Genomic DNA, 27,536 nt, shown 5'->3' with positions numbered 1-27,536 from the left:
ATGACTAAAATATCTTAACTAATGCTTAAACATTCATGTTTCACCAGAATGACAATACATGAAACATGAGTGTCAATAATGGCTTTGTATTGTAATGGGTCGCTGGTTTAGTTGAAGTTCCAGTAGCACATACCGAAACTACATTCCTTTTCCATGGAGTAATTCTGTTTTAGGATATTTTTAGGGTTTTTGGATCTTGTATTAGAAAAAAAAAAACACAAACACAATAAGCTACTTAACTAGAAAATAACATCATCATATCATTTGACTAAATAAACAAAACACTTCTTCGTGGTTTTGTTGATGAGAGACATGTGGATGTGAGAGACTACTCTTTATCCACCAATTGTTCCTTTGATGAATGGATCAAGATCCTTATCTCCTGCGATCACCAACTATCAATGCATTGGAGTAATCCTCTTCATTTTCTTATCATTGCTTGTGTTTCTAAGTAACTCAATAACCTATGAAATTAGGCACTTTAGGATTGAAGGCGTGTAGTCAACAACAATAGCACCAAGTAGACCATGTTGTAGATACTCTAGTCTTGAGTTGTATGTGAATACGACCCACTAGAAATTGAAATAAACAAAGAAATTTCATTTTTTGTAGTCTAATTTGATGAAATTTTATACTGATATTGTTTCTTTGTTTCTTTCAGTTTCCAGTGGCTCGTATTCACAAGCAACTTAAGACCAGAGTTTCTGCACATGGTACTGTTGGTGCGACTGATGTTGTCTACACGACTTCAATCCTTGAATGCCTAACTACTGAGGTTCTTCAGTTGGCCGAAAACACTAACAAGGATTTGAAAGTGAAGAGGATAACTCCAAGGCATTTGCAGTTGGCGGTTAGAGGAGATGAGGAGCTTGACACACTCATCAAAGGAACAATTGTTGGAGGAGGTGTGATCCCTCACATCCACTAGTCTCATCAACAAAACAACCAAGGAGTAATTTGTTTCTTAAGTCAACTAATATGATGTGATATGCTAGTTAAGTAGCTTATGGTGTTTCAGTTACTCTAGTTTTGGATCGGATAAGTAGTTTAAGTGTTAAGTCTTGAGACGTAAAATTTTTACGTCTCATCTCGTAGACGATAGGAGAAGTCTTTTGCTCCTAGAGTTCTGGTGCTAAACAATTCACAATGATATGCAATCCATGTGGCTCCTTAAAACACTCAACCATGCATGCACAAGCAATGGACCATCTTCATATTCATGACTGACTAAAATCTCGTCATTGATGCTTACTAATATGTCAAATTGTAGTAACTCGGTGGTTTAGTTGAAGTTTCATTGTTATATATATGGCGTATAGGCCTAAAGTTGTATGAAATTTTGATTGATGAGTTAAAATATCTTATTATATAAAAGTAGGATTTTCAAAGTTACTAACTCACGTGATTACGACACGAGTCAAGTACTTTGAGGAGATATCGACATGTATCAAATTTAATTTTGTTAATATATTTAAAATAGAAATTAGAAAATTTTATAATACTTTCCAAAAATTATATACATAAATCACATTATTAATAAAATGGGTTTTAAAAAAAATTAGGAACCTATTCAAAAATGTTTTTTTTGGTGTATTTTGTTAACATTTTGTCCGTTTCCTTTTGTTTTGTTATGATAAATTAATATATAGATGTCAACAAAACACATAAAATGGTGAGATGTCTCAATTGTGTCAAAGATAAATGAGTACTAAGTGTAATTATGTTTGAGTAAAAAGTTTAGGACATAGTACTAATATTTAAAGTGGAAGTCACATAGTATTAGTTGTTTAGTAAACAACAAAAATAACTTACGTTATTGAAGGATATTTAAACATAATAGGAAAATTGAGATAAGATTTAGAACACTAAATATTGAAAAAGCCTGGGTTACTATTTAAAATTTAAATATAGTCAAAAATAAATTGACCAATAAGATGGAATATGTAGATTTTGTTTATTAGCTCTTATCCATTAAGATGAAATATATCGAATTAAAATATAGTTTGTTATCATAAAATAAATAGTTAAATTGTATTGCAAAATGTAATGAGTAAGATTAAAATTTGGTTTAAAAATATTTAGATAAAATAAAAAAGTGTGGATTGGTATTAGAAGTCAAATATTATAAGAAAATTTCTGTATATTTTTTACATCCGCCTATTGAGGCGAGGATTATCTACTCCATTGATTTTTAAAGTTGCTAACTCATGTGATCGCGACAGGTGCCAAATAATCACCAAATATCGTCACATGTTAAATCTAAAGTCGTAATTTAAAGACAAACATAGAAAAACTCTTAAACCTATCAAAAAGAAATATACACATAAGTACATAAAAGGAATATTTTTTCTATATTAGAAAAAGATAAAAGATCTTTATCCCATAAAGAAAATCTTAATATATTACACTATTAACATTAATTCAATTATAATTCTTTTTGTTAATATGTTAAAAATAATAAGAAAGTTTTATCCTTCTGAGAAGAACTAAAAGTTTATTAATTTTTTATATAAAGTTTGTACATTCTTAACAGAGCTTGACATATTACAAAACTGTATTTTACAAAGCGAGACATGTTTCAAACTTTCAATTAATCAATTAGATTTTAATGCGTGTTTTAATATTTTTCAGTTGTGAAACTTAAATAGGCTTATCCTTTTATTTTCTTAAGAAAAAAAATAAATAATATTGAATACATATCCACGTAAATTTGCAATATGTAATTATAAAATATATATGTAATTATGAAAATAGTATCAAAATGAATGGGGGATTAAAAGTGTAGTCGTCATTTTTGAGTAAGACATTTAAGATAAGCTAATGATTTCAATGTTTTGCTTACATAGTATAAACATTTAGTAGAGATTTTTTTAAAAAGACATAATAGATAGATAGAGTAGACTAATTGAGATGAGAGTTACAACATTAAACTAACTATATGTTGGTTAAGTTTTTTTTATTTAAAAAACTACAAAACCTTCTATATATAAAACCAACTCATAATTTTTACACACTAAAAAGAAAAACATTTGGGCGCGCGCGTTCAAACTCAAATATATAATAAAGTTGAGATTGTTCTCATATTCGAATCACTGTTAGAAATGAAAATAACATTTGAAAGACATAAATTTCTATCTAATCAATAGAAGTCTCAGATCAACAAAAGATAAACAGAAAAAAAGTCTCTTATCAAATTTCTATCTAACTAATTTGAAGGATATTATGCTAATTAAAAGTCTCAAATAAAAACTAAAAAACAAAAACAAAAGAAGACAAGACGTACCGTACCGTTGACACAAAGCATCCGTGCATTATTTCTGTCATTTTTTTCCGACAAAACTCGTAGTTTCTGTCTACTTTCATCACAGATCTACGCAGTAATTAACAAAATATCTATTAAGAATTAAAAACACATAGAAAAGAGAATAAAAACCAACTGATTAGATCTAAATCTGTATCGTTTCGCTAACCATATCGACAGTGTAATCCATTGGAGAATTCTTTCAGTTTTTCTTTCCTTGCTTGGTCTTAATCCTAAATCAATAAAAGTTAAATAGTTTAAGACAAGTATATCTGAAATTTGATCGAATATTTTATATTGCTTGCCTGAAATGGATTCCTTCTTCCCGTACATGTGCTGCTACAAAAGCAGACCTAACGTTGACACACTGCCGATTACACCGAGAGCTATATCTCCTCGCCTTTGGATTCTGCTTCATCTTCAACAATGGATCAGAGAAGTTTTTGGTTCTTTGGGCGGCTGTGTTCTTGTCTTGCTATGCTTCAATTATATATATATATATATATATATTATATATATATATAAAAAATAAAGGGTTTGTAAACCTTAATTATCTTTTTCTTTTGTCAGAGGGGGTAGGTGTCACAACGTGTTTGGACAACAAATAATCTAAAATCTTATCAAGTCTATCTGAACTCTCTTTATTTCAACAAATTTAATATATTAATTTAATTATTTAAATTAAATAAATAATATTTAATTTGAATAATAGGACTATTCTAGTTTGAAAAGATATCTTTCTATGTATAACAAACTATTTGAAAATATATGAATCAACTGTGATACCAAAAAACAATTCAGTTGTGAAATAGAGTAATAAATTTTGTAGTGTTCTACATAATCCAGATTGTGTGTTAAATGCTACCCTAGAGAAGAAGACGTCATACGCTTGGAGATCACTGTTACAAGGTCGAGATTTACAAAGACGACGACTCGATGATCAACGCTTGGTCCGATCCCTGGTTGCCTTCACATCCACCAAGACTGCCACGGCCTCGTAATCAAACTGATGGAAATTATATGGTCTAAGACTGTGTGATAAAATCATCAAAGAAGCAACAAAATAAGCCATACGTTTTGGAGATGACGGCCAAAGGATTAGACAAAGTGTAACTATATATGATTGATCCTTTGTCAATGGAAGATTACAGTCAAATCAGGTTGAGTTATCAAATATTATTTGGTTACTTATCTTGTATCAGGTCAAGGCACATGCATGCAGAGTAACTATGAATGCTCTCGAAAGCTAATTTTTTTTTTTTTTTTTTTTTTTTTGAGCCAAAACCCATAATTTCCCTAGGCCCGAAACCATAGCATGTAATATTAGTTTCGTCCCAAACGTCACTCGAACCGGCGACCTCTAAACTTCGCGTAGGATTTTTACCAATTGAGCTAACGACACTTGGTCTCTCGAAAGCTAACTACAAGCGCTTCGATCATGGTAATGCAACACTGTTGGAGTAAAGGATACACGAAGGTTATTTTTGAAGGTTACTGTCTAGTTTTCAGTCTCACTTTTATGTTCCTTCTATTATCACGAATGCCTTACATTGTGACTATCTAAACTAACGACACCATATTAATAAAGTCAAATGTTAAAAAAAAGTGGTGAAAACAGTGAAAATTTTAAGAGTGATAATAGGTAGGTGTGTTTATAAATACTAAACTGTTTGAATTCATTAATAAATAAGTGACAAAAGTTTTAAAATAATTTTGGCACTTGACATAATAATGGTTTGAATACATTATATAAGAAGAAGATAACAATATTGTAAGAACACATGTTTGTATATGTGTCTATAAATTGTTTATAAATTTTAAATAATTTTGATATATATATATATATATATATATATCACTTTGGTTTATGGTTCATACTTATCAATTTATTTTATCAGTGATTTATGCTGTTTTCTGTAACGAAATTATTTATCACCTTCATCTGACTATTTTTGATAGATTACACCCCAACAAGTACACATATACTAAATTCTTTACTAGTAATAAAATTTATGCAGTCACATACTATATAAAAGTTAAAATATCACCCTGTAAAGTCACAAACGTTTAAGATAACTTTAAAAATTAAAAATCTATCTAGCTAGAAGCTATATTATATCTTATATGTATAATAGAACATATTTTAGTAAAATTTTTAATTTTAGTTTTCAGAAGGAAATCCAACTTTTAAAAATTATATGTTTAGTGACACTAAATCAAATAATTTTTAAAAGATAGATTTTTTTCTGAACACTAAAATAAAAAAACTTTACTAAATTAGTGCTTCATTTTCACATTTGTTTAATTTTCCATGTTTCAAGTTTTGCAAAACCGTTTGTTTCTTCCAAAAACAATTTTGTCATCTAGACTAAAGGAGGCCTTTCATGAGTTTAGGAATGACTTTAAGATTCAAAGCCTAATTTTGCATATCTAATTGTCTCATCTTTTCCAAATACAGAATCGTGGGTGAGTAAAAGTAATTTCTAATGGTATCATCAAATAATTTGGTGTATCGTACCACAATATCAGTTGTTCAAGATTCGGCATTGTCTTTAGAAAGTGGTTTACCTACTTGATTTGATCCTCTGTATCTTCGTTGTCATCACAAAGTTCGTTAATCTCTATTATCAAGTCCGTTGAAGGTCCTTAAGATATTTAAGTTTGAAGAAATTTGTGATGACGATGAAGACATAGAAGAGCAGATCGAGCACGTCAAACACTTCCTAATTAAAGCAATGTCAAATCTTGACCAAATGATGTTGTGGTAGGATAAACCAAATGATCTAATGAATGTCATGAGATAGTGTAGTCTTTTTCAACGACTTACTCTATCGGCAAGGTATAAAAGAATGTATACATTACGAATCTTTTAGCTTTATAGTTCACTCAGATTTCATTGTGTTGTGTTTCTTGTAGCCAATCTCTGGATTTGGAGTGGCTAAAGCAATAGATTCATGTCATGAGATAGTGTAGTCTTTTTAAACGACTACATCATCTCCATGATTTGATGAATGTCACTTGCAACATCTTTCCGCTTCTAGTATCCTAGTTGAGCTTGAAAAACACATGGCTTTGGGCTTAGCTAGAAAGACTTAACCTCTTCACTTTCGGGCCAAATTTCCCAACCAAGCTTCTTTAGCTAACCTTCTAAGATGCAATGTAAGCTAAATAAATAGTATATACAATGCGAAATTTTGGACTTTAGGGACTCTAGCAGAGACTTAGTTCATAACAATCAAACCGTGGAATCCGTAACACTTGACCCGCCCGTAGGCATCTATCAAGGTTTTAAGATTCACTCGAGTTGTGGTTTCGAGACCCGCTTTCTCGCTCTTAATGTGGTTTCAAGACACGCTTTCCTGATAGTTATTCTAGTTCTTGTATCGAGTTTGTTCAAATTGGATATTTCATGTCGATACAAGGCACCTTTATCTCTTTTTCTAACATTAATCTAAAAATTATAAAACCAGAAATTTTAGCAAAAAACTTTAGGGACATAGTCGGATGACTATTTTAGTTTTTCAGTGACCACTAGTACATGAACAGAATGACCTACAACCGATAATCATTTCAGCAACAACCAAAAACTAATTATAATCAGAAATGCATTACTAGGCTAGTCTTCACATAATATATGGACTCAGTGGACTACATTTACTATCATCAATTGCTTTTTCCAACATCAGAGAAGAAAAAAGAAAAAAAATACCAATGTATTATAAAATGTAGAAATTCAACTTAAGTAGATTTATTTACTGTTTTAATTACTTATTATTATTCAAAGCACAATTGAGAATGAAATTACAAGCCACAAGAGTCACATACAATTCATGTATGAAGAAAAAGGATGATTGGTTTGTCGTTCCATCTAGATTGTGCTTTCAATAGTGATAAATCAGGTCGCAAGGATGATAAGCCAAGTTGATATTGGTGGATACTTCCATTGCTTCTCTTGTGGCATTTTTCAACATCAAGCTGAGTAAAATAAAAGAGTCTATCTTTTTCCAATTCAGGTTCTACATTTTAATGCAACTCTGAATAGACTTTTAGTTTTTATATTTTCTCCCTTACTCAAGTGTTGGAAGAAGCAATTGATTATCGCAAAGGAATACAAAAAAGTATATGTACTTTGTTGTAGTCCTCTCTTAGCTCAGAAGCTTGTAAAGGTAAAAAAAAAAAAGGTACATAACATTATCTGAAACGTAGAGAAAGCTATGAAGATTTTAGAAACTAAATTGTTTTTGTCCTCTTACTAGTCTTCCGTTAAAGATGCTTAGAGGTAACCATTAAACAAAATATGATACACACAAGAAGTGAAGATATCATTGTTCATTTTCTTTGAACATGCCTGATGATTTTGCATTGCCTTATAAGATGCAATGTAAGCTTAGTATATCGTAAATACTAATGGTCATATATATTCTATATTTTCTTTCTCGTTCTGTTGTTGATTGATTCGATATCCACCGAATGATTAATGATCTTCATTGATGTTCATGAGACTTTACTCACAATATATGGTACCAAAGAGAATTTTCCGTTCCAGGAAACATCATATATTACCGCATATGGCATCGTAAGATCTCAGAGAAATATTACCCAAACTATTTGACTTATGCATTGGTCACTACAATGGAGAATTACTCATCCTCTTAGATTTCATCAGCATGTTTTTCACCACCTAATCGGTTGTTGAAAATTTATAATCCTAAGCATTTAGGGACATGAACCTAGAAATAATGAATTAAATGTGTATAGTACTCTTCTAAAATTTTTGGAAGTTCACTTTCTAAAATTCATCTTCTTCGATTCAACTGTCATAGTTTAATGTCTCGTGACTCGTGCAGTAGACGAGATGATAGGAGAAATCCTTTCATTTGCGTCTAGAGGTGGAGTGCTATACATAGTGACATACAATCCATGTGGCTCCTGAAAAACTAAATCATGTATGCACAACCAATGGACCATCTTCATTCATTGCTCATGGAATAAATTTCATTCATTGTTTTAAGATATTTTTAAGGTTTTTAGATTTTGTATGAAAATCCCGTTTATGCATAGATATGTATTGACTTTTATATATTGGTTAATAAAGTTACGTTGAGATTGTTCTCCCATATGTGAATCACTAATGAATTTAACATTTGAAAGACATGAATTTTTATCTAATCAAAAAAAGTCTTTTATCTAATTAATTTTTCTCTAACCTACTTGACAGATTTTATGCGAATTAAAAATCTCAAATCAACAAAAACAAAACAAAACAAAAGAAGACGTACCGTTGAAAGTGTATCACTTCTGTCACTCTTTCCCGACAAAGCTCGTAATCCACTTTCATCACAGATCTACAGAGTAATTTACAACAAATCTTTTAAGAATATATATACATATATATATAACAAAGAATAAAAACCAACCGATTAGAAATGGCGATCCTTTGGGCGATTTTATTACGGTCTTTTAACCATCTTCTTCCCACTACAGTGGTGGCAGTTTTCAGCAATTTGGCCGGTGTTATGGAATTTCCTTGGCCCATCTCTCCGGTAGATATCTCCATGATGTTCTCTTTCCATCGTGATGTTACAGGAGTTGCGGTTCAAAAAATTCCTCGCCTTTATACCTCCTGAATAATCTATCCCTCTCGCTTCTTTCTACCCCTTGAGATTTTACTTACTCATTCACAAAATGGCAGACAATTTGCGGCGAGCAGTACAAGACATCAATCTCGGCGCAAACAATGCTCCAGTTACTTTATCGGCGGCAGTGGTGGCCCAACCGGCGGCAGAGAACCGGTTCATCCTCATGGGCTGTCCAGTTATCCCCCGCAGACAGAACCTCCGTTCAATTGTGGCCTCAATGCCACGAGTTTGGGGCCAAGCCGGCTTGATCCATGTCATAATCATCCCAGGCAACCAATTTCAATTCATTTTCCCATCGGAAGAATCGCTTGACATGGTGATTCAGAGGGGTCCATGGGCTTTCAACGACCGAATGCTTATGCTTCAACGATGGACCCATTGGTGAATCCTCCTCTGACCACAATCCCATTTTGGGTCCAAATTCGCGGAATTCCTTTTCAGTTCCTCAGTGTTGAGGTAATTGGAGAGATCGGAGGCGCAATCGGTGAGGTTCATGACATCGATTATGATGCTGAGGCAGCATCATGAATTAAATTTGTTCGGGTGCAGATAAACTGGAATGTTGAGAATATCCTTCGTTTCCAACGCAATTTTCAGTTCCAGGCTGGAGTGAATACCTTGCTCCGATTTCGATATAAGCGCCTTAGAGGCTTTTGTGAGGTCTGCGGTATGTTAACCCATGACTCCGGAGCTTGTGTGATCACCAATGGTGGACATGATTCCGACTCTGAGGGTGACGATGATGATGACATACCCAATGCTGGAATCCAAAACCAAGGTATAGAAATCTGTGAGATTGAAGAGGGTGAAGAGAATGGCGGTCCTAACATGGCTCTGGTGGTTGAGGCTCCAGACGATAATATGCCCTAGATCCCCAACAAAACTTGCTGGAGAATGCAGATGATGATCTTCAAGACTATCAACCTTACAGCATGTACCAGGGAGAAAGTGACACAAATGAACTCTTCAACCCAATATCAATCTTTGCAAATGCTACAGGAGACATTCCCGGTGATGAAAGCTATGCAAGATACTCTGCATCCATCCACCCACGTGAAGAGGTGATGTCCCCAAACTCAATGTGATCAAGAGGCAATGGCAACTGAGAGAGGCAAAAGAAAGAGAGAGGATTCGCTGGAACAATCTAAAGAAAATGAATGCTCAAAGATGGTGATCATGGAACAAGGAGAAGGCAACAGCTCCAGTGGGAGCACCTAGTGTAGAGGCGCGGTGGGCCCTAAACCACCACAGCCGCCATGAGGATAACCTGCTGGAACTGTCGAGGTTTAGGCATTGACCTCACAGTTCGACGCCTCAAGGAGATAACACACTGCTATCTCTCGGACATCATATGCCTTTCAGAAACCAAACAACAAGATGATCGTGTTCGTGATGTTGCTTGTGAATTAGGTTTTCTCTTTCATGTAACAGTTCAGCCCATAGGCCTTAGTGGTGGTTTAGTAGTCTTATGGAAGCATTCACTAGAAGTCTCTGTTTTATTTCAATCCCCTAATCTTGTAGATTGCCTTGTGAAATCTAATGAAACTAGTTTCTATTTTTCCTTTGTGTATGGACCTCCAAATCCTAGTTTCAGAAATGACCTTTGGGAGAGGCTAGAAAGGATTGGAATAAATTGACGGAGAGAGCCTTGGCTAATCTTAGGGGATTATACGTTATAATCTAGATAAAGCTTTTTCCTTTGGAACTTCATCTCCTGCAGAGAGACAAAAGCTGAAACAGGACCTTAACCAAGCTTATATTGAAGAGGATATTTTTTGGAAGCACAAGAGCAGAAATAAATGGACTCATGAGGGAGATCGAAACACCAAGTATTTCCATGCAGTGACAAAGACAAGAAGAGATCGCAACAAACTTGTTTCCATAGAAGACAAAGATGGTACTGCGAGAAGAGGAGACAAGGAAGTTGCAGATGTTGCCATTTCTTACTTCCAAGAACTGTTTAGTTCTACGCCAGATACTACTGATCTGCATTCTCAGATTTTCTAAGACTTTCCGAAGTGGGTTACACAGGAGATGAATATGGACCTCACAAGACATGTTACTCCTCAGGAAATAAAGACAGCTGTTTTTAGTACTGGACCACATTGAGCTCCAGGACCTGATGGATTTTCAGCAGCGTTTTATCACGAGTTCTGGGATGATATCAACCCTACAATTATTAAGGAAGTTGAGAGATTCTTTGTAGAGGGTTTTCTAAATCAGCAACACAACCATACAAACATCTGCCTCATACCAAAGACGGAAGCACCAACAAGTATGATGGAGTTTAGGCCAATAGCCCTCTACAATGTCAGCTACAAGATCATTTCAAAGATCTTAGTGAACCGATTAAAGAAACACTTATCTAGTGTTATCTCTGATAACCAGACAGCTTTTATCCGTGGGAGAATGATTACTGACAACAATATCATTGCCCATGAAGTCTTCCATGCGCTTAAGGCCAGGAAACGCCAATCAAAATCCTATATGGCTTTAAAGACAGACATCACCAAGGCGTATGACCGATTAGAATGGAGTTTTTTGAAGACAACAATGGAGTACATGGGATTTGATGATCGTTGGATCCAGTGGATAATGACATGTGTTTCTTCGGTCAGCTTTTCGGTCCTCATCAATGGCTCTCCCCAAGGATCAATCACACCAGAGAGAGGTATTCGTCAGGGAGATCCTATGTCACCTTATTTATTCATTTTATTCGCGGAAGTCTTGTCCCACATGATGAAACAAGCAGATTTAAAGCGTCACCTCCAAGGCATCAGAATCAGTGACCAAGGACCAGCAATCACCCATCTCCTATTTGCTGATGACTCTCTCTTCTTCATGCTAGTGAATGATAAATCCTGCAAGACTATACGCGAGATACTCAGCCTTTACGAGAAGGTTTCAGGTCAAGCTGTCAACTTAAGGAAATCATCAATTTCTTTTGGTAGCCGAGTTAAACCACAAGTAAAGACTCGGATGAGACGTATCTTGGGGATCCACAACGAAGGAGGTCAAGGCAAATATTTAGGACTTCCAGAAGAGATAAAGAAGAAAAAAGCTGAAATGTTTCAATATATTGTAGAACGTGTACGGTCAAAAACCCAGGGATGGAGTAAGAAGTTCCTCTCGGCAGGAGGAAAAGAGGTGCTTCTCAAGGTTGTTGCTCTTGCCGTACCAGTTTACTCCATGAACATCTTCAAGTTTTCACAATCCATTTGTGAAGAAATAAATGGTATTCTTGCTAAGTTTTGGTGGAGTAGTGGTGAAGATAAAAAAGGGATGCATTGATTTTCATGGAAAAGAATGTCTTTGTTGAAAAAAAAGGTGGAATGGGATTCAAAGATTTTGAGAACTTCAATTTGGCTCTACTTGGAAAACAGATTTGGAGGATCCTAAAAAACCAGAGTGTCTCATGGGAAGGATTGTGAAAAGAAGATATTTCAATGAATCAAATATTCTCAATGCTACTCAGAAAAGAAAGGCGTCATTTGTTTGGAAGTCACTACTCCAGGGCCGTGATTTAATCAAACAAGGACTCCGATTTGCAATTGGTAACGGCTCCAATATCAGTGCATGGATAGACCCTTGGTTACCGGTTCACCCTCTACGACCTCCACGGGTAAAGAATGGTCAAGAAGAGAATCAACTGTTGTCAGAATGAATGCATTCAAGTTCAATGTGGAAAGAGGATCTCATCAGCGAGAAGGTTACAGAAGATAATGCAAACTTAATTCTGTCCCTGAAACTAAGCGCCCATGCACCTCATGACATGCTTGGATGGCATTATACTAAGGATGGACTTTACTCTGTTAAATCTGCTTACTGGTTAGCAAATCAACTTTACAGAGACTCAAACGTATAACCACCACGGGGAACTTAGATTTAAAGACACGGATTTGGAAACTTAAAACAGTCCCAAAATTACGATACTTTCTGTGGAAACTTCTATCTGGAGCCTTAAAACACTGAAGAGACGACACATCCGGAACCAACCTGTCTGCAAACGATGCTGCCAAGAAGAGGAAACTACACAACATTTATTTTTTGATTGTTTTTATGCACAACAGGTCTGGAGAGCAGCCGGTTTTCCGCATAATACCATCACGATGCCTGGAGCTTCTGTAAACACAAAAATGAACATCATTCTTTCACCCACCTTTGCTAGACGACATCCACACCTCTCTCACCTTGCAATTTGGATTGTCTGGCGACTTTGGAAGAGTAGGAACCAATTGATTTTCCAACAAAAGAGTATATCATGGCAGACCACACTCCAACTTGCTAGGAATGATGAGGAAGAGTGGAACACTTCTACTGACTACCTTCACAGCCTCCAACCCCCAACAATGTCGAGAAGAGATACCAACAGCATAGCAAAACATTGTGTGGAAACGACCGCCTTATGGATGGGTGAAATGCAACTACGATGGCTCTTTCAACCATCAATAAAGACAATCTAAAGCAGGATGGATAATAAGGGATGCAGAAGGAATCTACAAAGGAGCAGGTCAGGCAATAGGCATCACGACAACATGCGCCCTAGAAAGTGAACTTCAGGCTCTTATCATTGCAATGCAACATCTCTGGAGTCAAGGACACCGGAAAGTTATCTTTGAAGGAGATAACAAAAAGGTGGAGGAGCTGATGAACAACAAAAACATCAACTTTAGCTACTGCAACTGGATCAGAGACGCAATACATTGGCGAGAACATTTTGATGACGCAGAGTTTCAATGGACTCCAAGATCAAATAATCACCCAGCGGATCTTCTGGCTAAACATATCATGCCACCAAACAGCACCTTTCACTTTCACTTTTATGTTCCTGATTTCATAATAACAGCTTCACATTGTAATCATACTGGTCTCAATTAATGAAAGAAGTCGTTTAAAAAAAAAGAAAAACCGATTATATTGGGATCTGTATTGTTTCCCTAACCATGTGAGAATTCTTTTAGTTTTTGTTTGCGTGCTGGTCTAACAACTAAATCAATAAAAGTTAAATGGTTTGAGACAAGTACACCAAATACAAATTCAATCTATATGTATCAGAAGTTGATTGAATATGAGTTGAACATTAAGAAGAAAAACAAGGCACGTGAATGTACCTTGTTTCAACAACTCTAATTTCCATTGACTTCTCTTAAGCATCGCATTTTCAGGAGTTGATGAAACTTCGACACCATTTTCCTTAGTCTCTTTCTCAATAAACTTCTTCTGGTCAACACGTGCCCAAAAACAAAAAGAGTTTGTTTGAAGACTAGTACGTTTCTGAAATTTAATTATAGAAGTAGTACATATACTATTCACAATTAGTAATATAGTCGGTTTTGGTTGGGTTAGAGAGAGAGAGACATGTGGGGCATATTTAGTGGGTCAAGTTTTTTTTAAAAATTTCTTTTTTTTCTTTATTACACATTCCCTCAATGTTTAATAACTAAAGTGCTCATTAGTAAATTTTATTTTTCTAAAATTGATCATATAAATAAAAATCTATGTTTTTTTCTCTATCATTTGATATGCATTTTGTTTAAAATGTTTTAAATTTTATATTATAGAACATTGTACGGATGTAGATCACTGTACAGATATAGACCGCTGTACAGATATAGACCGCTGTATAGAGAAATTGAAGAACAAAAATGTGAGAAATTGAAGAACAAAAATGGTAAAAATGAAAGCTTCTCAATTTATTTTCACGGGAAAATCATAAAGCAGAGAGCTTTGATAAGCTTACCAGAGCGAAATCCTTAAGACTCAAGACGAGAAAGAACAGATTTTGACCTAATCTCTGAGGTTAAGACCTTAAAGAATATATTTTTAACTTGTCTCAGAGCTTGTAGTCTCGTTTTCGATCATAAGCTATTCACAGACACCAATGGAAAAAGTTACTTGTTGTGGAAGCTAATGAGTCTATTTGCAAGAGGAAATGCCAAGGGATAGTTTTCTCCTACACTCGCGTGTACCATAAACTTGGTGCTCGCTAATTGCTAACTATATCTTACTCAAACAGAACCAGATGCAAACAAATGAATTGGAATAAATTGGGATGGATATTCGGTTAACCGGTTCGGTTTTGGTATGTCTATTCCACTTTAGAGTTTTTATTGTATTTTAGAAAATACTTTTATTTCGGTTCGGTTCGGTTCAATGTTTTTGTTTTTTTTGGTTTCGTGGTTTTTATATTTAAGGTTCTAAAAAATAAATTTCATTTGGGATCAAATTATATTTTAGGTTCGGTTTAATTTGGTATTTGACAAATAAATTATTAAAATAATAATTAACTAATTTAGTTAAAATTATAGACTTTTAATATATTTAAGAGTATTTATAATAAATGACTATAGATTTGAAAAGAATGTACAAACTAACCTTGAGTCATAATATCTTGTCGGAAACATGTTGGAGAACACGTGTAATTACGTAAATGTCCTTTGTAACATGTTATTTTTCTGAAATACATGCGATAACATAATATCCTCTTTTTATCTTGTTATTTTCTCTTATTACATAGTATTTATAAAAAGCACATGGTATTTTTTGGAAAAAACATTCTATTCAGTTTAATATCTCTTTTTATCATGATATTTTGTAGTAATACACGTTTTTTATTAAGATCACACATGATTTCTTTAAAAATATATTCTTATTTTTTAGTAATACATGGTTTTTATTAAAATCACATATATTTTTTTTTTTAGATTCTGTTTATGTAAAAGAATTTCATAATAATGTTTTTTCTTAAAAATTCATAACGTTTTTTTAAATAGCATGTTTTTAAACTAAATATAACATGTGAAATTTTAATGTTACATGCTATTTTGAAAAATTACACGGATGTGTTTCGTTTACTGTTCATCTTACAACAAATGAAGGGTAGCTTTGTTATTTCCTTTCTTCCGACAACGTGGGTCCATGGTTATTTTGTAACAAAAAACTTTTTCTCTGCTAGTTTCTTAATTTGTATGTTTTATTTGGTTATCTACTAATATTACTCTATATTTAAATATATATTTGTATACATTTAATAAAATATTAATATTTTTAGTGAATTTTAGTTAGTTTAATTTGGTTTTCCATTAGTTTGGATTCCGTTCATTTCAGGATAATTTTTTTTTGGAATTTGGGTTATTTTATAATTTATTAATTCAGTTTGGGTTGGATTCAAAAGATTCGGTTAAGATAAGTAATCAATTTCACTTTGGATTGATTTTGTATCTGAAACTTGAGTTAACCAAACAAAATGGTATTTAAACCAAGCAAAGCTCGTTTCTTTCTTCTATTTATGTAAAGATGAGAACAAAGTTTAACAAACTAAAGATTCAATCTCCAAACATACTCCTCATTGTTCAACTACTAGACTAATCGAAACCCGAGTAAGAAAACACTTCACTGAAGTCTTGTTTCGACTCAACACAATGTAAGATCTTCTCCTCATAAGAGACTTCAAAGCATGATGGTACTGAAACAATTTTGCTAGCTTCTGAGTAGTCAATAATGCCAAACAGTGAATAACCCATCTTCAGTTTTCTCATTTGTACGCGCTAATTGCTCTTTGATCGATATGCTGGAGTGTGACTTACTTTGCAGGGAAGAAGGTAAAGGAATGAACCTGGTTTTACTGCAATTACTAGACTTGTCGAAACCCAAGTGAAAAAGCAGTTCACTGAAGTCTTGTTTTGATTCAACACAATGTAAGAGCTTCTCCTGAGAGACTTCAAAGCTTGAGGGTTGTGAAGGTAATGAAAAAAACCTGGTTTTACTGCAATTACTTGACTTGTTAAAAAGCCAAGTGAGAAAGCAGTTCACTGAAGTCTTGTTTTGATTCAACACAATGTAAGATCTTCTCCTGAGAGACTTCAAAGCTTGAGGGTTGTGAAACAATCTTCTTAGCTTCTAATGAGTGAGACTGTGAATTATTATCTTTAGTACGCACTAATTGCCCTTTAATCGATCTGTGAAGTGTTGTATGGCCACCTAAAGCTTGAAAAGACTCAAAACTCTTGCCACATATTTTGCATTCATAGCTGCAGCTACACTCAGGTGTTTTCTGTGACTTACTATTCAGAGAAAGTAGTTCACCCATGTCTAGTTTCTGATGAGTCAACTAGTGTATTATCATCTTCACTGTACTTCCTTTTACGCGCTAGTTTCCCTTTAATCGGTCTGTGAAGTCTTTGGTGGCCACCTAGAGCTTGAGAACACACAAAACTCTTCCCACATATTTTGCAATCACAGCTTGATATGCTCTGAGTTTTTTGCTGCAATTTACTTATCAGAGTAGAAGGTAATTCACTGCAACTACTAGACTCGTCAAAACCCGAGTGAGAAAGCAGTTCGCTAAAGTCTTGTTTCGACTCAACACAAGGTTAAATCTTATCCTCCTGAGAGACTTCAAGTTTTGATAGTTCTGACATAATGTTCTTAGCTTCGGATGAGTGAGACAGTGAATTATCATTTTCAGTACGCGCTAATTCCCCTGTAATCGGTCTGTGAAGTCTTTAGTGACCACCTAGAGCTTGAAAGCACCCAAAACTCTTGCCGCATATTTTGCATCTATAACTGCAGCTACTCACAGGTCTTTTCTGAAACTTACTATTCAAAGGAAGCAGTTCGCCGAAGTCTTGTTTCAACTCAACACAATCTAAGATCTTCTCCTCCACTCTTGATGGTCCTGATGAATCAAACAGTGAATTATCATCTTTATAATACTCCCTTTTACGCGCTAATTTCCCTTTAATCGGTCTATGAAGTCTTCGGTGACCACCTAAAGCTTGATAACACTCAAAACTCTTGCCACATATTTGACATCTATGACTTGACTTACTCTGCAATTTACTTCTCAGAGCAACAACATCACTGCAAGTAGTAGACTTTTCCATACCCGAGTTAGAAACCATTTCCCTGAAGTCTAGCATCGACTCAACACAATCTTTAAGCTGATCTAAATCCATGGAATCATCATCATTACCATGAGTCAAATCAAAGTCATAAACTTGTTTAGAAAACATAACCAAACTCATCGCAGCTTCATTCATCTCATGATCCTCAATCTCAGTCATAAAATATGGTTCTTTTATTGACATTGAAACCGAACAAAGATCCCCAAATCCTTAGCAAATCCTATTCATCATCAAATACGTTTAAACCCATAAGAATCATTACAAGAAAGTCTGAAATTTGTAAAAAGTTCTAAGCTATTTTGAGAACATAGAGGACGAATCATAAGAAGAGAGAAATATAAAGGTCGCAATTTGTTAAAGATGAGAGCGTTGATTAGCTTACCAGAGTAAAAACCCTTACTTGAGTTTAGGTATTATCGCCTGAATCGCTGAGAGTGTGGAGTCTCGCTTTCGCTTAGCTTTTTACTCATAGAGAGACTGATGAGAACAATTACTTGTTGCGGAAGGTATAAAGACTATTTGTAAAGAGATAGTTATCTTCTACACTCGCGTTTACATTTATCTTTGTGCTCCCTCTAATCACTATTTTTTTTTTAATTTTTTTTTGGAGAGTATCCTTTGGACTTCTAATCTACATTGATTAGAATCAGGTTTGTGATTTATCGTGAATGAATCACCATTTTTTCTAGGGTGTCTATTTTGGATATCGAGATAGGAAGTAACATGTAATTAGAGCAGCTAATTTGGATAATCAATCATATTTTTCCAAAATATTCTTCATAAAATACGGGACGAAAAATTCAGATAACAATATAGGTTCGAGAAATTTAGGTATATAGAACAAGAGTGAGAGAAACGCGAGCTTCTTGAGCAAGTTGTTCTTTATCATCTTTGTGTCTTTGATCTTGGTTCTTCTATCGCTTGTATCTGAAACCAAAAGACAACATCACACTTTAAGTGGTGTCAGTAACCTCATTCTCATAGTGAAAGTGGGGAGCAAGAAATCTTCCCCGGAACATAGCGGCTAAGTCGTGAACTCGGTGATCAAATTTCTTTGTGCTTGTTTCTTTTTCAAGCAACCGTTACTTTTAAGTTTTCTTCACATAAACTTTCACTAATTTGAGTAAGGTTCAAATGGATAATTTCGGAAAACTATGATAAATCATGGACAAATTTGGGAAACTTTTGAATAATTTTAAAATTGTTACAAATATTTTGAAAATTTTAAAGATAATTCGGATACCTTGTCTCTTATCTAATCCGTTCATGTATCCGCTAGAACATATTTAATTGTCCCAAACAAATAATCATTTGAATGGGATGAAAAATTCGGGACGGATACGAGTCAGGACGGATTTGCGATCCAAAAAAATGGACATACCTACCTATTCCAAGAGAGAATCGAACTAAGGATCTTAAAAACCACAACCTTTGGAGAGTCCTAGAAGCACCACTAGCCAAAAAAGACTCACTTGGTAATTGCTATATCTTACTCAAACTAAAACCAGAAGCAAAACCAATATATCATCAATCACATTAATTTGGTCCAAAGATGTTAAATTTTCTCGAATAAGATCAAAGAACCAATACACACTACTAATTTATCAACAACAATCACTTGTCTCTTTTTTTCCACACATTCTATTGAGTTTTTAAGCAAAACACCAAAATCCAAAATAAATTTAAAAAAGGAGAAACTGAACAATCCAAATTTGAAGTCATCATCTTGTTTCTTATGGATTAGTCTCTCTTTAGTTAATATCCACTTGAGGAACTCTACCACCAGCTTGAATGATTTGTTTCTCAAGCTGCAATAACAACAACAATGGCAATAAATTTGTTCATTAGTCAACAAAATGATTCATAAAATGAACCAAAAATTGGATTCTATGTCATCACTACTCACATTGAACATATCTTGAAGCTTTGTCGTCAAGGTCTTATACTCAATATCCACTTGCTGCAAACATCTCAACCGATGAGTCCTTAAGCGGTGTTGAACAAGCTTACCCTTCGTAATTCTGAGCTTCGCAATATTCCTTGAAGCTAACACACAAAGCTTTGACCCTCTTCGCACCAACACTGTATCGAAAACAAGAGTACAAGAGAAGAGCTTCATCTATCAAAAACAAGAGTACAAGAGAAGAGCTTCATCTATCAACAACACAGAACTTCTGCTACTACAGAGTATACTTCTTGATTGTTATTAGGATATAAGCGAGACACAAAACATACCTTGAGCTACTACCCTTCAATTAATGCACACTCGCACCTACCTGACCAAAATCTACAGTTCCCGTCGACTTATCCCTGAGTTATATACACAAGCAATGATGATTCTAGCCAGACTTTGTGATTGAGACACAATCACAGTTTTAAGAAGTTTTAAGACAACACAAAGCAATGATGATCTAACAAAAATTATGAGTGAGATAAGAGAAAGATCGAAATTACAAAGCTCGAGCCATGTTACTGATAAGCTTAACACAATCTTCAAAGAAAAGAGACAGAACCTCAGCTACAAAATCAGGACTTCCATCATCTTGAAGCTTCTTCAATTCAGTAAACTGATCATCCAAAAACCCCTTCACAAAAACAAAAACCAAACTAATGATCTAAACGACTAAAACAAACACATGAATCTAAAGTTCAAACCTTTACACAATTCAAATCCCTAAAAATGATAACTTGTAACAATGATCTAACAGACTAAAACAAACACATGAATCTGAAGTTCAAACCTTTACACAATTCAAATCCCTAGAAATCATAACTTGTAAGAACCACAACAATTTCACACATAAAGATTCACACTTTCTTCACTTTAATCATGAATCTGAGTAAATCTAGTATCGCTGATCTATATTAGCTAAAGAAAGACGTTTGAATGAATTGGGTTTGAAGATTTGTAGAATTGAAACCTGTTGGTAGAGAGAAATGGTGTAATCACGGAATTGAACGAATAAATGGCAGGAATGCCACTATCTGCGAAAAAGTAACCAGGAATGCCACTCTTCTAATTCCCATTTTTTATCGAATTAAAAATAAATGAGAGAAAATTCAAATAATTGGCAAAAGACCAAAAACCCAGACGACCCAACAAAGTATCCGATCCAATTAAGATCCATGCCCAACGACCCAAAACCCATTCCAAACTTAAGCGAAATCCCTAATTTTTAAAATCAAACCGTTTCTGCCATTTATTCAATTCAAATTTTCCAAAATCAAATTCATAATTTCTCGCCTTTCGCGATTTTCCGACGAATTCTTGATTCGTCTAATAGTTTGATGGCTCGTGTTAGAGACGGTATTGCTGGCCCTGTATATGATTCGACGGAGAAGTCGTCGTCCGGTGAAGTTTCGACATCAGAACAAGTTACTTCAGAAATTGAGAACGACGGAGATGCCGCCGACTTGGTTCCGACCAAACCAGCAGGTCTGACAGAACCAGCAGCACGAGATGTTGCGGCGAATGATACTACAAAAGAAACCGCTGAAATTGAAAAGGCTTTGGAGGAACCGCGTGATGGTGATGAGGCTTCTCCTAAAGGAACCGCTGAAATTGAAAAGGCTATGGAGGAACCGCGTGTTGGTGATGAGGCTTCTCCTAAGGGAACCGCCGAAATTGAAGAGGATCAGACAGGGACAACTTTGAAACCTCTAATTGACGCTGTCATTCAACAATTCGAAGAAGCGAAAGACGGGAATGGGGAGGAGTTGGAGGAGGAGGAAATGGTGAATACAATTCCAAAAGAAGGGGTAGAGAACGTTAATCGTCAGGTATATACAATTGAATCTCTATGACACACATTTGTTTTGTTTGAGTATTAGTTCTCGTATTAGTTAGAAATGTTCAACTAGTTCATCTGTGACACATGTTTGATTTAAGTAATTTGATGGAACTAGTTCAATTGGTACATTTGAATTGTTAGTTTGGTACATATGAATTCTTCAATTGGTTAATGTTTATTGAATTTGCAGGATACTTATGAGGCCGAGGATGATGAGGTTTCTGTTAAAGAGACAGAGGAAGATGAGGCTGGCAATGATGGTTTGGAGGATGATGATTTAGATTCTCAGCCACTGCCGCCACAGACAATGCATTTTCCTTTTTCAGAATACGGCAAAGTGTGCAAGATAAGCAGTAGGTGCCAGGTCACGCAGACAGTTGAACTGATAGAGAGGAAGTTTAAAGAAGAAGCTGTATGGTTCAAAAGACACGATCAGTTCAAGCATATATTCCACATGCCTCAGGAGCCTAACCACCAGACGCAAGGCATGTGGGTGCTTATGCTGCGCACAGTGAAGACAGATTTGCTCGAGGAGGCTTGGTTTGTGGTAAATGGAGTACCTATTAGGTATTCCATTAAAGAGCATGCGTTGTTAAGTGGGTTTGATTGCCACAGTTACCCAAAAGAAATGAATACAATGGGGAATATTAACTTTGTGAAGAGGATATTTAAAAAAGAATCTGGGGTAAAGGTTGTAGATGTTCTTGCTAAGTGCTCGAAGATGAAGCATGGTTCAAATAGGTTGAAGTTAGTGCTGTTGTACTTCTTGGTCAAGGTAGTAAAAGCTGGTGCAAAGAATGATGGAAACATTGAAGAGTTTCTGTTAAGGATTGTTGGCGATTTGAATGCGTGCGAGACGTTTCCGTGGGGCCGTTACATCTTTTTGGAATGTATGGCAGGAATAAGGAAAATGATGAAGAACATGAATGGTTTCGTGAAACCAAAAGCTCAACCTTGCTTCAGTGGATTCATTGTGCCTCTTGAGGTAAGTAATTTATGATTATTATATGAGTATAAGGTGTAATGTACATGTTTTATGATATTAACATTGTTTTGTTATTTGTAGATTCTGGCTTATGAGGCTATTCCACAGCTTGGACTGAAATTTAGAGTCCCTGTACGCTCCGCTTTGAGTGACTGTCCAAGGATGTGCAAGCATAAGTTTAAAGAATGTAGCATGAAAGGTGTCCCGTTGGAAGTTATATATAAAGAGCTTGGGAATACTAAGGTTAGAGTTTCTGTATTTACTTGATTGTGTGTCTAGTCTATCATGAGATTGATTGATTGATTGCTAAATGAATTTCTTTTAACAGGATTTTCCAAGCATTTTGGTACCTGCCTATCATGAGAAATATCTGTTGAAAGATCTCTTAGACGATGATGTTGATGATGACTGCGGTCCAATAGATATTGTTATTGACAGTTGGAGAGAGCGACTATTAGTAGAGAAGAACATGATATGGTGGAAAGGAATGTGTGAGATGGACATTTCTTCTCGATGTATTGTAAATGAGATTTCGGATGAGGAAGTCCATGAGATTGAGAATGAGGTCCCCGAGACTGCTGTCCCTCCTCGATTCCCTGATTTAGATACAGTTGTGGCATCTATAACCTCAGTGACGCAGATGATGACCAAAGGCTTTGATGAAACAAAAAATAAGATTGATGCCATTGATGTGAGAGTGCAGTCTATTGAGTTATTTGTGGCAGATCTGAAGGAAAGGGAACATGGGAAGCAAACAGAGGAGGCAAGTCAAGATGGGCATGCAACAGACGATGACGTGTTATTTGCTTCGCCAGATGGTTATGTGACCACCGGAAACGAGCAACAACGGGATATAGTGATCAGTGAACGTTCTCCAGAGGTTGCAGAAAACAGTAAGTATAATAATTAATGTCAGTTGGGTATAAAAATGTGAATATATGACTTAGGTTTTGTTTTAAAATGTGTGCAGGTAATAAGGAGACAAACACGACGGAGAAAGAGGTGAAAGGAAAAGCGAAGAAGAATGGCGGGGGCAAGAAGAAGCAGGAGGTGCCACCTGTAATAGAAACCGGAAAGAAGCAAACAAGGGGAGCATCCCGCCTTATTACATCACCGTTTGTGGCGGATGATAAGAAGCGTAAGAAAATGCGAAAGGCAGATTGATCCTGTTACTGGTAGTTGTGGAACAATTGGTTTATTTAAAAACGTTTGGCTTGATTTGCATTGTAATGATGTTTACTTTCGTGAATTTTTAAACATTTGGCTTGTAATTGGTCTTTTAGGTTCAACTGTTTATTTTGGTTCGACTGAGTAGTTCAAATAGTTCAGATAGTTCAACACTAGGATTAGTCGGTTCGACTTATTAGTTCAAATGGTTCAATTTGGTTCGACTGATTAGTTCAAATGGTTCAAATGTGTTCGACTGATTAGTTCAAACGGTTCGACCTATATAGTTCATCCGGTTCGACTTATTAGTTCAAATGTGTTCAATTTGGTTCGACTGATTAGTTCAAATGGTTCAAATGTGTTCGACTGATTAGTTCAAACGGTTCGACCTATATAGTTCATCCGGTTCGACTGATTAGTTCAAATGTGTTCAATTTGGTTCGACTGATTAGTTCAAATGGTTCAAATGTGTTCGACTGGTTAGTTCAAACGGTTTGACCTATATAGTTCATCCGGCTCGACTGATTAGTTCAAATAGTTCAGATAGTTCAACACTAGGATTATCCGGTTCGACTAAGTAGTTCAAATGGTTCAAATGTGTTCGACTGATTAGTTCAAACGGTTCGACCTATATAGTTCATCCGGTTCGACTAATTAGTTCAAATGGTTCAATTTGGTTCGACTGATTAGTTCAAATAGTTCAGATAGTTTGACTGATTAGTTCAAATAGTTCAGATAGTTCGACTAAAGTCCAAATGGCTCGACTACGAAGTCCAAATGGTTCGACCAAACATCCGTTCGACTGATTATATAATTGTTAGCAAAATTTACTTTCAAAACACAGATAGTTATATTCAAACATTTAGATTCATACATTGTATTCAAAACATAGATAGTTAGCAAAATAAAGATTTAAAACCACAATTTAGATTTAGATTTATCTTACAAACTTAAGCAAAACAAAGGCATAATGTTTATTGAAAGAGAGAGTCAGGAGGATACTCGCGTGGAGGCTCATCCACTCTCATGTAGGAGGAGGTCGCGTCATCTGGTTCATCGTCCTCCTCAATGGGATCTGGCTCCGTGAAAAACGACCAATTCGGTGACGATCCATCGTGCTCAACACACCATTTCCTTAGTGGCAGTGGAATGTCAGCAACTTTGTCGAAACCGTATCTCACCCAGTCTTTCGGATGAGCCTCCAACCGCCTCATACCTCTCTCCAGGTCTTACAATTTAATGAGTAGTTGGCGGTGACGCCTTCTATAAGCTTGGTGTTGATTATCCACCTGTCCAACAATAGAAATGTTAATTTCTCGCAAAATATCCATCAATACAACTATACGACCACTATATGATTCACCTAATATAACCAACAATCAACACAACTAAACCCTAAACCTGAAATTTGATTAAACCCTAAACCTAACCAAACGAGCAACAACGAAACACTATTCTTACATTTACCTTTTGAATGAACCTTAGACATGTGTCATGCATCTCATTGGATAGATCCGTTTGACCAAAAAACTTTCTGGGATGAATAACTTGACCGGGGACAAAATCTCTTGGGGCTGGAACAAAATCCGGCCCCATATCTCCTGGTAAAGGAGACCTCATCCACTTCTCCAGGGGGGATTACACGGTGAAGCGGAACCCCCAAATGTCGGCGGATAAACCCGATGTCAACTAACCACTCAGGTGGTGGTGGAGAAGAACAATCCGGTGATGTTGGAGTCGGAGACGCCGGAGAGGAAGGCGCCTACGTTCTTACCCTCTGAATGCTCCGTCGATGATCAGGACTCTCCATGATGAACTTCACCGGTGAAGAGTTTCAATTTCTTGAATTCTTTGGTTTCGTGTAAAATTAAAAGCAGACGAGTAAATTGAATAGACGTGACTCTTCGGCTGTCCCATCTGAACTTTCACGCCGAACGATTAAGAAAATGGGCTGGGCTTGGGCCTTTTTTTTACTAGGGGTTTTAGCATCCCTAAAATAAGTATTCCTTTTGGGCCTTTTGCCATTTTAATGGGCTTATAAATTACAAAAAACAAAATCCAATAAATTTCAAAAAATAGAGTCCGCTTTATGCAAAATTCATAATTCAAAATTCGAAAAGGCAAAAACGATTTCAATCAATCCCTAAATCGAAACATTCGAATTCCAAAATTGATTTAGGGTTTTGTGAGTGCCTTCTCTAACTACTCCGATGAGTTCAAGTTCAGTGTCAGTGTCATCTGGGGTCGACGGAGCCCGTGGTTTTCCGGTGAATTGTGCGTGTGGAGCAGATGTGACGATCTTCACATCCAAGAGTCAAGACAATCCCGGAAGACCTTTTTCCGGTGTAAAACCAAAAGAGATCCGAAAACGTGGACAAACAAAAGAGATGTAAGTAGAGTTGGTGTTTATATTGTGTATTTATGTAGTTGCTAAACTTGTCGGATTTGGTTTGTGGGTTGTGCAATAGGGTGATTTGTTTAAGTGGGTTGAGGATGTTGTGCAAGAAGAGGTCGTTGATGCTTTAGAAAAATTTGGAATCATTGCAAATGAGCTTAACAAAATCAAATCTGAGGCAAAAGAGCTACATGTGATGTTACAAGAACTGAAAGAAGAAGCAGAATTGGGCAAAAAGAAATTCCGCAAGTGGAAAGTTTGCTTAACAATGTGTTTTGTGTGGCTTTGCTTGATCACCATTGCCATTGTTTACGTAATGTTTGGTAATAAAAAGAAACAGGAATTTGTAATGTTGTATTAGATCTTTAATATCTTGTAATGACTTTGTAATGTCGGATTTGTGACCTTATTATTCCCTGATTTTATAATGCTTTTGATTTGTGACTTTGTAATGTTATTTCATTGGTTCGACTGAACTAGAGATAGTTCATCTGGTTCGAAACAGTTTAGTTCAAATGGTTCATCTTTCGTCACATTACCCTGTTCAACTGTATATTTTGGTTGCACATCGTAATAAATCATAAATACTTGCATATTTAAAACAAAGTGGTTCACAAGGTTCATACATTAATTAAAACAAAGTGCTTCACATGGTTCAAAAGTAAATACTTGCATAATGAAAACAACGTGGTTCACATGGTTCATACATGGTTCAACGAGAACCACGCCCTCCTCTAGCTCGGAGGATACTAATAGCACTCCTCATTGATCGTAGTTCCTTGAATAATTGGGTCTCAAGATCAGTGATCCGGTCATTCATAATGCGTATCTTCTCGTGGATGGGCTCGAACATCGGAACTTGCCAAGCAGGAGGTCCTTCTTCTCGCTTGTCCTTCCGACTACAGTACTTCGAAAACTCCTCTTCAATGGCTTCCTCCCACCACTTATGCAAGTGTTCTCCATCCACCTCAGTCAGATTTAGTGGACATCGGAATCTTGTTTTCCCGTGGAGATTGCCACCAACCACATTACCCTTTTCAACGTCTCTTCCACAGTAGCACTTAGTCGGAATGCCCCAATTCCCGTCCCGTATTGCATTGTAGTAGTCGAAACCGTCAGATTTCTCACTAGGAGAGGAGTCGGAGCTTCCGTTAAAAGAGATAGGCATGTCTGTCAAATACAAAATATTAAACTATCAAATACTTGACTTAACCCTAGATATTGACTAAAATAAACCCTAGATCTTGACTAAAATAAACCCTAGATCTTGACTATTATAAACCCTAGATCTGAACTAAAATACACCACATAAACCCTATATCTTTAATAGAAAAGATCTAACCTTGTGAAGA

The 27,536-nt window shown here is 35.6% G+C and overlaps 2 protein-coding genes, 1 long non-coding RNA gene, 3 other non-coding genes and 8 pseudogenes across 15 annotated transcripts; 5 read left to right on the top strand and 9 right to left on the bottom strand.

The window, feature by feature from the left end:
* Positions 1 to 284: 284 nt before the first annotated feature.
* Positions 285 to 582, bottom strand: AT4G04409 (annotated as a pseudogene). 2 transcript variants are annotated; one of them is made up of 1 exon: positions 285 to 582. The 2 variants fall into 2 exon arrangements; another variant differs by having other exon boundaries at positions 562 to 582.
* On the bottom strand, positions 373 to 867 carry MIR841b. Its single transcript, NR_141827.1, has one exon. It is a non-coding gene; the product is annotated as a microRNA ath-MIR841b precursor (primary transcript).
* On the top strand, positions 602 to 943 carry AT4G04408 (annotated as a pseudogene). Its single transcript has one exon.
* Positions 944 to 2,749: 1,806 nt separating this feature from the next.
* On the bottom strand, positions 2,750 to 3,798 carry AT4G02825. Its single transcript, NR_143974.1, has 3 exons — positions 3,607 to 3,798; positions 3,471 to 3,534; positions 2,750 to 3,370 (listed from the first exon to the last, which is right to left on the bottom strand). It is a non-coding gene; the product is annotated as an uncharacterized misc_RNA (transcript).
* Positions 3,799 to 5,879: 2,081 nt separating this feature from the next.
* On the bottom strand, positions 5,880 to 6,002 carry MIR3932a. Its single transcript, NR_141826.1, has one exon. It is a non-coding gene; the product is annotated as a microRNA ath-MIR3932a precursor (primary transcript).
* A 2,984-nt stretch (positions 6,003 to 8,986) lies between these two features.
* On the top strand, positions 8,987 to 10,237 carry AT4G04407 (annotated as a pseudogene; the record flags this gene model as incomplete). Its single annotated transcript has 1 exon — positions 8,987 to 10,237.
* Positions 10,238 to 10,664: 427 nt separating this feature from the next.
* AT4G04405 lies at positions 10,665 to 13,811 on the top strand (annotated as a pseudogene; the record flags this gene model as incomplete). Its single annotated transcript has 1 exon — positions 10,665 to 13,811.
* Positions 13,812 to 16,587: 2,776 nt separating this feature from the next.
* On the bottom strand, positions 16,588 to 16,858 carry AT4G04815. Its single transcript, NR_141825.1, has one exon. It is a non-coding gene; the product is annotated as an other RNA (long non-coding RNA).
* Positions 16,859 to 17,021: 163 nt separating this feature from the next.
* Positions 17,022 to 18,029, bottom strand: AT4G04404 (C2H2 and C2HC zinc fingers superfamily protein; the record flags this gene model as incomplete). Its single annotated transcript, NM_148224.1, has 2 exons — positions 17,022 to 17,137; positions 17,453 to 18,029. 2 exons carry the CDS (start codon positions 18,027 to 18,029, stop codon positions 17,022 to 17,024), a joined length of 693 nt encoding a protein of 230 aa, NP_680590.1.
* Positions 18,030 to 19,597: 1,568 nt separating this feature from the next.
* On the bottom strand, positions 19,598 to 20,995 carry AT4G04402 (two-component phosphorelay mediator; the record flags this gene model as incomplete). Its single annotated transcript, NM_148223.1, has 5 exons — positions 19,598 to 19,654; positions 19,753 to 19,965; positions 20,123 to 20,156; positions 20,301 to 20,431; positions 20,927 to 20,995. The coding sequence occupies 5 exons, from the start codon at positions 20,993 to 20,995 to the stop codon at positions 19,598 to 19,600; spliced, it is 504 nt and encodes a 167-aa protein (NP_680589.1).
* A 139-nt stretch (positions 20,996 to 21,134) lies between these two features.
* AT4G04400 lies at positions 21,135 to 23,786 on the top strand (annotated as a pseudogene; the record flags this gene model as incomplete). The annotated part of the gene is made up of 5 exons: positions 21,135 to 21,626; positions 21,828 to 22,622; positions 22,704 to 22,865; positions 22,951 to 23,515; positions 23,593 to 23,786.
* A 977-nt stretch (positions 23,787 to 24,763) lies between these two features.
* On the bottom strand, positions 24,764 to 25,385 carry AT4G04398 (annotated as a pseudogene; the record flags this gene model as incomplete). Its single annotated transcript has 2 exons — positions 24,764 to 24,988; positions 25,257 to 25,385.
* Positions 25,386 to 25,999: 614 nt separating this feature from the next.
* Positions 26,000 to 26,545, top strand: AT4G04396 (annotated as a pseudogene; the record flags this gene model as incomplete). Its single annotated transcript has 2 exons — positions 26,000 to 26,134; positions 26,258 to 26,545.
* Positions 26,546 to 26,896: 351 nt separating this feature from the next.
* On the bottom strand, positions 26,897 to 27,352 carry AT4G04394 (annotated as a pseudogene; the record flags this gene model as incomplete). The annotated part of the gene is made up of 1 exon: positions 26,897 to 27,352.
* Between the last annotated feature and the right edge of the window lie 184 nt (positions 27,353 to 27,536).

This window comes from Arabidopsis thaliana, chromosome 4, assembly GCF_000001735.4.
Source record: "Arabidopsis thaliana chromosome 4, partial sequence".
NCBI lineage: Eukaryota > Viridiplantae > Streptophyta > Magnoliopsida > Brassicales > Brassicaceae > Arabidopsis > Arabidopsis thaliana.
This window is presented reverse-complemented; position numbering and strand designations above follow the sequence as displayed.